Raw genomic sequence first — 12,441 nt, forward strand, 5'->3', positions numbered from 1 at the left:
GTAATATCATGGAGATATCAATGGAGAAAGATAGACAGTAGGAAGACAGTAGGAAGTAATATCAATGGAGAAAGATAGACAGTAGGAAGAACCAGGCCAAAGAGAAGAGGAAAATAAAAAGTATATTAGTCCAAAAATCAAAGGGAAGAAAAAAGAAAGTTAAGATGGGAAAGAGTAAGGAACATAATTGGAAGGAAATGGTGAGATAGACAGAATAAGGAAGGAAGGAAGAGAGAGAGAAAGGAGGAGAGATTCAAAGTTTAAATCCAGCTGTTCCAGAATTTATCATTGATATTTATGATTATGAGCTCAATAAAGTTTATAAAACCTTTCATTTTAATGCTTTTGTTTAATTTTAAGTAAATAGTCAATTTAGTACTTTTTTCTTTCATTGAAGATAGATTTTTTTTCCTACAATATGTCCTGATTCTAATTTCCCTTCCCTCTACTCCTTGTCCCTTCTCACCTCCTTTCCCTCCATATCTGCTCCCTTTCTTTCTCTAATTCGAAAAAACTAGATTCTCAGAGACAACAATCAAAATATAACAAGATAAAATATAGTAAAATGAAGCAAAAGCTATATATTGAAGCACTCAACAGGAGCAAAAGTGTCCCAGTAGCAGGCAGAAGATACACACACACACACACACACACACACACACACACACACATTAACCATGAGAGTATAAATTATATGAATATTTTTTTCTGCCCTTACTATTCTTCAATAAGAAGATAACAATACTTTTGTCACAAAATGCGTATCAGGAATGTGTGCAACTATGCAGAAAGTCTTCATAAGATAATGATTTTAAACATTCTTTGTTATCCTCTGAAAGCTCACCTGATATGTGGAACTGGGAATGGCTTCTCTTCATATTACTTCATGCCTTATAGAGTTTGTGTTCCTTAATATAGTAAAAAAAAAAGTTTGAAAAAATGGTATTTTATTTATTTATCTTTATGGCCCCAAGCAGCATTAGTAAATAAAAGCATTCAGCATCTGCTCCAGGCTGAGGCAGAGCCTGAAACCCTGAAGCTGTAGAGTAAGAACTTAGAGCTCATTGCTTTAAACCTGTAACTTCAATCCTTTGTTCAGTTTATTTTCCCAGAGATTTTGGTAAATGGTGAGTATTTTAGTCTCTAGCATGATAAAGTACCTTGTGGTTTTTTATAAATAATAATAGAGAATAAATGTATGTGATACTTTCTAGGTGGGAATGGATGGTGACATTGCAGTCTCAGAGTTGGTCCTATTTATCCCTCCACCCCTGCAAGTCCCCAGGTGCTTACAGCTTTCTTTGCAACCAATTGTGCTATGGCATAGTGGTCTAACTCAAATAACTTTACCAGAAAAGTCACTCTGCTGTATTCAGCAGGATTCCAAGCTAAGGTAGCAGAATCCTGGTTTCAGTACTCTTTGCCATTAAATGCCAATTTCCTCATGTTGTCGCAGACTGCCTCCTTTGTGGGGTCTCCTATCTGTGTAGAATGGGGTATAGGTTGCTGATGACCGAGGATTCAGTGAGGGAGTGACAAACAGTCCACATGAGAGAGAGTGTGTAATCTGAATGTATTCTTTAAAATGAGCATCACACTTTTAATACAGAACAAACAAGAAAAGCAGGGCAGGATATATCAGCAGTTACAGTGACACAAGACAAAGAATTGAATACATGAAAAGACCAGGGGTGGGACCAGACAGCTTGAGGAGGAAGCCTGGTGCAAGGCTAGTCAATAGTTAAACCCCACAATCAGGGGTTCTCAGTAACTCCTTGATTATGCTGTTCCTTTGGGCCTAGAAGAAAAACCTGTTTGGGGGGTTTTGCTCTAGCAGACCTTCCATGAATAATGCAATACCACAATCCACCTATTTCCTAGGCCTTGGTAAATACTTGCATATGAAAGTAACTTGGCTGTAATGAAGATTCTAAAAGTGTGCTTTGCTAAGCTTGCCCTGAGATTTCTAACTCTTATCCAGTAAAATACTGTAAGAAAGCATGCAGGACCCTCCAAGATATTGCAGGAACAAATCTGGGGAATCCGTAGCTATGGGAATGCAAGGTTCCAGGAGGCTGAGTTTCCTTGAAACTCTTTGTCTCAGGACTGCTGTCCAGGTTTTCAGATCTGTTGCTAGTCACTACTGCAGTGGGCGTGGTGTCATGTGTGTGAAAAGTCACAAAAGAAAAGGATGACATTACTTTACTTGTACCCACACTCTACATTCTTTTTATTTAATCATTTATTTATTTATTTATTTACACTCCAGAATTTATTCGCACCCCCTTCCCCCATTCACTCTCCAACTGTTCCTCCTCCCCAACTCCTGTCTCCATGAAGATGTCCCCACTACCCAACCCCCATAGCACCAGACCTCTAAACTCCCTGGGGCCTCCAGTCTCTTTTGGATTAGGTGCATCTTCTCTGACTGAACCCAAACCCAGTAGTCCTCTACTGTATATGTTTTCAGAGCCTCATATCAGCCGGTGTAGGCTGCCTGATATATGGTACAATATTTGTGAGATCTTGGGGGTTCAGATTAATTAAGACTGCTGGTTCTCCTAAAGGGAATCCCTCCTCCTCAGCTTCTTCCAACTTTTCCCTAATTCAACCACAGGGGTCAGCAGCTTCTGTACATTGGTTGGGTGCAAATATCTGCATCTGCCCCTTACAGTTGCTTATTGGGTCTTTTAAGGGGGCAATCATGGAAGATCCCTTTTTGTGAGTACTCCATAATACTGTCAGGCCTTGAGGCCTCCCCTTGAGCTGAATTCTACTTTGGACCTGTCACTCTCTTCATTTGCATCCCTGAAGTTCTTTCAGATATGAAATATTATGGGTCAGAGTTTTGACTCTGGGATAGCAACTCCCTCTCGCACTTGATGCCCTGTCTTCTTGCTGGAGGTGGAATCTATACATTCCCTTTCCCTACTGTCCAGCATGTCATGTAAGATCTTTGAGTCCTGAGTGTCTCTCACCTTCCAGGTATCTGGTACACTCTGGAGGGTCCCCCAACTTGCTACCTCCTGAGAGTGCCTGTTTACATTCTTTCTGCTGGCCCTCAGGACTTCAGTCCTTTTCCATCACCCAATACCAGATCAGGTTCTCCTCTTCCCTCTCACCCTGTCACTTTCCCTCTAATGTCCCTCCCTCCTGACTTGACATTTCTTTCTTCTCCTTCCCAAGTAAGACTGAGTCATCCTCACTTGGGCACTTTAGCTTGTTGATCTTTTTGAGTTATGTGGACTATATCTTGTGTATTCTGTACATTTTTGGGGGGGTTCTAATATCTTCTTATTAGTAAGTACATACCAAGCAAGATTTTGGGGGGTCTGAGTTACCTCACTCAGGATGATATTTTCTAGTTCCACCCATTTGCCTGAAAAACTCAGGATGTCCTCAATCTTAATAGCTGAAATGTATTTTATTGTGTAAATTTCATCAAGATTTTCCAGTTTTGTTGAGTATAGGCTTTTATAGTAGGATCTGATGATTTTTTTGAATTTCCTCACTTCTGTGGTTATGTCTCCCCTTTCTTTTATGATCTTGTTAATCTGGATAATGCCTCTTGGCCCTTTAGTGAGTTTGGCTAGGGGTTATCTATTTTGTTGATTCTATCAACGAATCAGCTTTGGATTTTGTTTATTCTTTTTATTGTTCTCTTTGATTGTATTTGGTTGATTTCAGCCCTGAGTAGCACTTTTTAAAGCTGTCTGCTCCTCTTGGGTGAGTTTGCTTCTTTTTGTTCTAGAGCTCTCAGGTGTGCTGTTAAGTTGCTACTGTAGGATCTCTCCTGTTTCTTTGCCAGGTCACTTAGTGCTATTAATTTTCCTCCTAGCACTATGTTCATTGTGTCCAATAAGTTTGGTTATGATGTGTCAACATTTTCATTAAATTCCTGGAAGTCTTTAATTTCTTTCTTCCTTGAACAGTTTATCATTTAGTAGAGAGTTGTTCAGTTTCCATGTGCCTGCGGGCTTTCAGTTGTTTTGCTGAACAGCCTTAGTCCATGGTTATCTGATAGGATGCCTGGGATTATTTCAATCTTCTCGTATAGTTGAGGGATGTTTTGTGACTAATTATATGGTCAGTTTTGTAGAATGTATCATGAAGTGCTGAGAAGAAGGTGGATTCTTTGTTTTAGGGTGTTCTGTAGATATCTGTTAAATCCATTTGGTTTTAAACCTCTCTTAGTTTCACTGTGTCTCTTTTGTGTTTCTGTTTCAATGACCTGTCCATTGGTGAGAGTAGGGTGTTGATGTCTTCCACTATCATTGTGTGGGGTTCAATGTGTGTCTTGAACTTTACTGAAGTTTGTTTTATGAATGAGGGTGCCCTTGCATTTGGGGCATAGATATTCAGAACTGTGAATTTCTCTTGATGGATTTTCCCTTTGATGAATATGGAGTGTCCTTCCTCATCATGCTTGATGAAAGTCGATTTTATTGGCTATTAGGATGGCAACTCTAACTTGTTTCCTTGGATCATTTGCTTGGAAGATCTTTCTCCATCCTTTTACTCTGAGGTAGTGTCTGTCTTTGTTATTGAAATGTGTTTCTTGTATGCAGCAAAATGCTCAATTTTGTTTGTGTATCCAGTCTATTAGCTTATGTCTTTTTATAGGTGAGTTGAGAGATATTAAATATAGATTACTGTTGGTTCCTGATTTTTTTATTTTTTAGTTACTTTAATTACTTGTGATTCTCTCCCTTTTGCTTTGTTGTGAGATGCTTAATATCTTGTCTTTTCTTTGGTATAGGTACGTTCCTTGTGTTGGAGCTTCCTTCTAGAATCCTGTATAGTGCTGGATTGGTAGATAGATACTGTTTGAATTTGGTTTTGTCCAAGAAGACTTTCTCCTTCTATGTGGACTGAGAGTTTTGCTGGGTATAGTAGCCTGAACTGGCATTTGTGTTCTCTTAGAGTCTGCATGACCTCTGACCAGGCTCTTCGGGCCTGGTCTGATTGAGACATCTGTCTGTTGAGACATCTGGTATAATTATGATAGGTATGCCTTTATATTTCACTTGGCCCTTTTCCCCTACAGCTTTTAATATTCTTTCTTTGTTCTGTGCAGTTAGTGTTTTGATTATTATGTGAGGAACAGATTTTCTTTTCTGGTCCCATTTATTTGGTGTTCTATAGACTTCTTGTACCTTTATGGACATCTCTTTCTTTAGGTTGGTGAAGTTTTCTATGTTTTTATTGAAGACATTTTTAGGTCCTTTGAACTGAGAATCTTCATTCTCCTCTATTCTGATTATTCTTAGATTTGGTCTTTTCATTGTGTCCTGAATTTCCTGGTTAGGAGTATTTTATGTTTTGAATTATCTTTGTCCATCTCTTCTATGCTATCTTCTCCACCATAGATTCTTTCTTCTATCTCTTGTATTCTCTTGGTGATAGTTGCATCTGTAATTCCTGACCTCTTTTCTAGTTTTTCCATTTCTAGGTTTGTCTCCATTTTTGTTTTTTTTTTTTTAATTTAATGTTATTTGTAATTCATTTTTTACACTACATATTCTACTCCCTGTCCCTCCCCATCCATCATCAGACAGCTCCACATCCCACACCTTCTCTTCACCCACCCTATCTCCACATGGATGCCCTCACCCCACCCCACCTGACCTCTAAACTCGATGGGGCCTCCAGTCTCTTGAGGGTTAGGTCCTTCAAATCTGGACCTCCAAAGCTGGTCCTCCTCAGCTTCTTTCAGCCATCTCTAATTAAAAAAAGGTGTCAGCTGCTCCTGTCCATTGGTTGGGTGCAATTAACTACATCTATCTCTTTCAGCTGCTTGTTGGGTCTTTCAGAGGCAGTCATAATAGATTCCTTTTCCTGAGCATTCCATAGCCTCAGTAATAGTGTCAGGCCCGACAATAGGGAGAGGACTCTATGGACCCCACCTCCAGCAGCAAGACAGGACATCAAGTGAGGGATGGGGTTGCCATCTCACAGTCACACCTCTGACACATAATTGTTTCTGTCTGAAAGAATTACAGGGATGGAAATGGAGAGGAGCCTGAGAAAAAGAAGGTCCAGTGACAGGCCCAAAGTGGGATCCATTTGTATTTTCTTTATTGTTTCTACTTCTACTTTTAGATCTTGGAGTGCTTTATTCAATTTCTTCACCTTTTTAGTTGTGTTTTTCTATATTTCTTTAAGGGATTTATTTGTTTCCTCTTTAAGGGCTTCTACCTGTTTATCTGCGTTGTTTTTGTATTTATTTCAGTGCATTATTCACATTTTCTTAAAGGACTTACTTCATGAAATCGGATTTTAGGTCAGCTTCCTGATTTCAAGGTGTCTTTGTATATTCAGGGCATGTTATGGTGGGATAACTGGGTTCAGATGATGCCCCCATATATTGTCTTCCGTTGTTTATGGACTTGTGCTTGCCTCTAGCCATCTGGTTATACTTCATGTTTGCTGGTCTGGGTGACTCTGTCTGGAGTCTGCCTCTTTTGTCCCTGGGTTGCTTCAGGTCTTCTGGCAGGCCTGAGGTCCTGGCTGTAGCAGACCAGCTGTGGGACCTTCCAATTGGTGTCTCTTCAGAGGGGCAGAGAAGCTGCTGATCTGTTGCCCTGACTACAGTAGATCTCCTGGGAGGCCTTCATACTGTTGGGTCTTCTGAGGATCAGTCAGTCTGTTGCCTTGTGGGAAGATTTTCTTCGAGGGGGCCACAGCTATGGACTGTTGTTTCTTTTTCCTTGTGTGTTTCAGAACTCCTGGGAGACTTTCAGTCTGTTGGGTAAGTTGTCCTGTATGCCACAGAACCTCAAGGAGGTCCTCAGACTGTGATGTCTGTTGCCCAGTTGCCCTGTGTACAGAGGAGTGTTGGGAACAAAATAAAGGTGGGGGGGCAGGGAGCCCTGGAGCAAAGTGGGGAGGAAAAGGGGCCAGAGTTCCTGTGCTCTGGGAAGGCGCAAAGCAAGCAGAGCTGCCAGGCACTTTCCTCCACACAGCCCCAGGTAGAGATCTAAGCCTCTGACCCAGGAAGGTAAGCTTGAGGTGGAGAAGGGGCAGCCCCTTACTGGGGAGCCTGAGGAGACAACCTGTAACCCTGGGGTTAAAGGAGAGAGGGATAAGGGAAGAGGTTCCCAACACTGACCAGAGTGGTGCAGCAGATCTAGATGGAGCAGAGACTCTCTTTGGTTTAAGAGCTTTATTATAGAAATGCAGGGGAAAAGAGAGAAGTTAGAGAGAGAGAGAGAAGGCTAGAGTGAAAGAGAGAGGCTAGAGAAGAGGATAGAGGAGAGGAGAGGAGAGGAGAAGACAAAGAAAAGGGAAGAGGAGAGTGAAGTGAGAGAAGTGATAGGTAAAGGAACAAAGGAGTAAGAGAGTAAGAGATCAAGGGGAGGCCTAACAGTCCCTTTTATGGTCTTCACTGTTGCTAGGTAACTGGGGAGGAGATTAGCCTGAAGGTCAGAAGCTTGGGTCATTGCTTATGTGACTACTGACCATGCCTCTCTTGTGGGGGCTGTGGAGGCAGTAACTTAGGCAGAGGCCAGCGTTCCAGGAGCATGAGGGAACACCTACCGTGTCATGAAGGTGAATTATGACCATCAGGGTTCAGACCTCAGCTTGACTGGATACCAGCCTGCAATTCCCCACAGAGGAGCTCCTGGGATACCTTTAAGCTATGGTGTCTTTAGGGGAGCAGACAAGCTGGTTATCAGTTGTTCAGTTGCCCTTTGTGCAACAGATCTCCTGGGATGCCTCAGGCTGTGGTCTCAGTTGCCTGACTGCTCTTCTGGGATGCCTCAAGATATGGTGTCTTCAGGGGAGTAGAGCAACTACCAGTATGCCTCAGCAGAAAGAACCCAGAAGAAGGGCACTTTACAGTCTTCACTGACTAAAGTTCTATTCTAATTTGTGTCTGTGGAGTATGTTTTGCTTTATGAATATGCACTTTCTGCTAACAATGGCTTAATGACAGATTCATGGTTTAACTTCTTTACTTTTCAGCTTACTGAAGTGCCCACTAATCTTGTCATCATGTTAACTGCTACTTTTTCCAAGTACTGTGTAGCTGATGGATATATTATGTACCTAACAGTAAATATTTTTTATGATTCATCTTGAAATCCAAGATTTAATTTTTGAAGGGGGTGTTATTTTAATGACACTTAAGTACTGGTATTTTGACAAGTCAATTCATCCTGTTTCTGTTACTATTAAGCTGAAGTGGTATGAGTTGGTTCATAAGCCAGTTCAACAATACACCTGGGAATAATTCTCAATCTTGAATAAAAATGTTTTCCTTTGTCATTTTCTCAATGGTCTCATTTTATATTTTATCATTGTCTTTACAATAAGATGGAAAACAGTTATTTCTATTCTGATCCATGAAGTGTATAATGGCTTTGAATATATTGAATATTTCCGAGGGTGAAAACAGCAATTCATACAGTGAAGAAACAATTTTGTTCCTCTTAGCCATCAGGCATTATGTAATATTTTTTCAGCCTGCTTGTGAGGAGGACTGATAAAATTTCCATGTCCTTTTCACAGGTGATGGAAATCAAAGGACAAATGATCCATGTCCCAGAATCAGGTGCCATTTTGTTTTTGGGATCTCCATGTGTGGACAAGTTGGATGAACTCATGGGCCGAGGACTGCATCTCTCAGACATCCCTATTCATGATGCCACCCGAGATGTCATTTTAGTTGGAGAGCAAGCAAAGGCCCAGGATGGATTGAAGAAGAGGATGGATAAATTAAAGGCCACATTAGAAAGAACTCACCAGGCCCTGGAAGAAGAAAAAAAGAAGACAGTGGATCTGCTGTATTCTATTTTCCCTGGTGATGTAGCCCAGCAGTTGTGGCAAGGGCAGCAAGTACAGGCCAGAAAGTTTGATGATGTCACCATGCTCTTCTCTGACATTGTGGGCTTTACAGCCATATGTGCTCAGTGTACTCCCATGCAGGTGATCAGCATGCTCAATGAACTCTACACAAGATTTGATCACCAGTGTGGCCTTTTGGATATTTACAAGGTAATGGAGATGAGTTACTTATATATATATATATATATATATATATATATATATATATATATGTACAGTAATAACAAATTCTCAACTCACAAGAATGTATACTAATTTGCACTTGATGATGAATTTTATATAATATTATACATTATACATGTGATACTTGCCAAACATATAGAGAGATAGATAAATCTTTATATAGAATACACATCTTTCTAGTATCTTACCAAATGTTCATTATTTCATCTTAAATTATTGACTTCAGCAATTCTGATATCGCAGTTTAAGAAAAATAGTTCTGTACAACTGCTTTTTATTCAAAATTATTAAGTAATTAACTTCACAATACTAAGCAAATTTGAAAAAATAATTAGTTTTTTCTTAGAGAGTAAGACTACAATATAAAGAATTTATTTTTATAGAGAAAAGGACATAACAAATGATATTAAAATATGGTTCATATTTACCTTTGACCTTCTTCACAACATCAATATAGTGAGATCCTCTGCTTCTAAAGGAATATATGCAAGTATTCTCATTCTTTCCTATGTGGTCAATAGTTCACAATCAAAACCTTAATATTATTAGCTTTGAATGACTGTAAATCACAGCTGTGTAAGAATCACCATTTATTTATTTGTTTTTGGCAAACTTTGTATGAACTTCTTGTAAAAGTTACACCCATACTTCCAAAAGGTCAGTCCTCTACCTACTTAATAGATAAATAGTTTGCAAGGATTTTTACACAGATTATGTAATGTCAGAGTCCATGGATGTTTACATGAAGGTTGGCAGGGGCATTTAATTTGAGCAAATGGTGAACGGCAGGGCTTTAATATCATCATAGAAAATTTGAGCAGCTGAACCTCTTCATGGTATAATCCACATGTAAACAGATTTGGATAGAACTTATGTGCTTATTTTCCTCCTCAGATTATGACTCATGAGGTATTCATATTAAGATGTACCTCTTTGAAAAAAGGAAATTATATAGAATAATTATATGGCACACACAGCTGATGCTTACTTAGGCTTTGAGTGGTAAGGATTTTGAGTAGAGAATGGGTAAGAAATATGCCTTGATATGTAAAATAAGAGTTTTTACAAATTGCCTTTAACCTCTCTGTAATTTATTTTTGCATAAGTTTTAATAAAAGTAGCCCAGGGTCATAAAAAGTTTTCATCAAGCACAACTTCTATCTATTAATATAAATATATTTCATGTTCTGACACCATATATGCATGCTCTGATTAAGTAATATAAACATGCCAATAAACATGTCAATCAAAATGCCAAGAAAAAAGAAAGAAAGAAAGAAAGAAAGAAAGAAAGAAAGAAAGAGAGAGAGAGAGAGAGAGAAAGAAATAAGAAAAAAAAAGTAGCCCAGTGTCTGGTTCTAAGATAGAGGGACACACTAATCCTGTTGTTCTTGTGCACTGATATTTCCTGAAAGAGAAGAAATCAGAATAAGTTTGCCTATACACTCTTCCTTCATACTTCATGTTGCATCTTATTGGGATCATTAGTCTCAATGACTTTCAGTGTTCACCTCTTCCAGCATGCATTTTTTAATTTTAAAATTAAATAATTTAATGGAAAAGATAGATAAATAGATTCACTTTGTCTAGTCTATAGTTTAAATATGATATAAGTGAGGCTTTGAAAAGAAGTATAAGAAGAAATGTGATGCCTTCTGGGGTTAGCAAATCCAAAGTTTAAAAATATAATTAGCGTTCATAGACATCTTGGAAAATAAGTCTGTTAAAATGTGATGTGATCTTCATATTTATTTGTATGTTATTAAACCTAAAACATATTACCAGCAAGTTTTAACATGCAAAATTATTTTCTTGATTTAATCCTTAGCTTCACTGTCCACCTCTCCTGTGTGTGTGTGTGTGTGTGTGTGTGTGTGTATACAAAAATAATACAAATAACAAATTTTCCTCAAGTAAACTTGCTTCTCAAATTTAAGTAATGATGTATGAACTTATACAATTCTAGGGCTATTGGTTTTTAACATATCTAGTGCTAGGGATATGTGGATTTGCAATAGGTAGATGGGTCAGATTTAGCTATTCATATTGCTTAAAAAGAATTACATTTTGCCAATCCAGACATAAAATGTGCTGATGTTACTAGGATGATTGAGGATCAAGAAAGGGAACAATGAGGCTTAGATAGCTAAGGAGAAGAGTGTTTGTTGCTAAAGCATGGACTCCAGGTCCTCAGCAACCCCACAATATACAGTCAGAGTGGAATGCACTTGTAACCTTGGTGCTGGGAGAGCAGAGACAGGTGGATTCTGGTGGGCTGTTTTGCTGGCATAAATCGACCATCAAAAGCAGGAAGCTCTAGGTTCAGTAAGAAAGCCATTCTCAAAATATTATGGCAGAGAATAACAAAGGAAGATGCTTGAAGTTAACATATGGCATTCATAAGTACTTGTGCATGCAAGTGAATGTACATATGCACACACACATGCACACACACATTATTTTTAAAGGGATGGGGAAAGGAATAGGAAAAACAAGTACATTGTGAGAAACATATAAGAATATGAATAAGCAACTCTAAGTTTGACCTTCCTATTTTCTATCATTCATGTTTATTTTTAAGCATATTTGCACTATGCTGTTGTATACCCTAGAACACTATGTGCTGTGAAGAGTTGGATATTTATAACATAAACCACATACATATTTTAACTACTACTGAAAAATAGTATATACCAAAGGCCATTATTAAACAACCCTGATTATTTACAAAATGTAGGACAGTTGTTAGCTTTAAAGTATAGGTAAATTTTGAATAGGAAGTTTGAAGAGAAAAATGTGAAAGACTCGTTTATATTACAATGGAGATAAGGTGGAACAATAATAGAAAACAATGTACAGGGAGTTATCTCAAAGGTACCCTCCAAGTGGACACAGTAATACCTAGTCTTTTTACATGTGCCTGGCAAGCTTACCTTTTAGTGCTTCACTATCATTACAGAGAAGCAGTGGTGAATTATAATTGGAGTGGAAGAATTCAGTAAATGTAGGACATGTTAAGGAGATTCTTCTAAAATAATTCACAGTTCTATAAAGTGGGAGGTGTGGGAAGAAGCTATCTGTTTCACAGAGCACATTTTAAGCTATGAGAAAACTAAAGGTTTTGCATGGGCTTGGATGACAAGATTTTTTTTCTTTTTCTTCTTCTTCTTCTTCTTCTTCTTCTTCTTCTTCTTCTTCTTCTTCTTCTTCTTCTCTTTCTCTTTCTTTTCCTTGTTCTTTTTTTTCTTTTTCTTTTTTCTTTTTCTCTTTCTTTTATTTATTTATTTATTTTTGGTTTTGTTTGTTTGTTTGTTTGTTTTTTTGTTTTTTTGTTTTTTTGTTTTTCGAGACAGGGTTTCTCTGTATAGCCTTGGCTGTCCTGGAACTCACTCTGTAGACCAAGCTGAC

General features: G+C 38.5%; 1 protein-coding gene across 2 annotated transcripts in view; it reads left to right on the forward strand.

Moving 5' to 3' along the window:
* Nucleotides 1–12,441, forward strand: part of Gucy1a2 (guanylate cyclase 1 soluble subunit alpha 2) — a 276,470-nt gene that overhangs the window by 152,407 nt on the left and 111,622 nt on the right. Inside the window, exon 5 of one of the 2 annotated variants that reach the window (XM_021206936.2) lies at nt 8,515–9,000. The exons of the other annotated variant lie outside the window; for it this stretch is intronic. Coding sequence (XP_021062595.1) covers nt 8,515–9,000 — 486 coding nt within the window. The remainder of the gene's footprint in view (nt 1–8,514; nt 9,001–12,441) is intronic. 2 annotated transcript variants of the gene reach the window in all.

This window comes from Mus pahari, chromosome 10 (assembly GCF_900095145.1).
Source record: "Mus pahari chromosome 10, PAHARI_EIJ_v1.1, whole genome shotgun sequence".
NCBI lineage: Eukaryota > Metazoa > Chordata > Mammalia > Rodentia > Muridae > Mus > Mus pahari.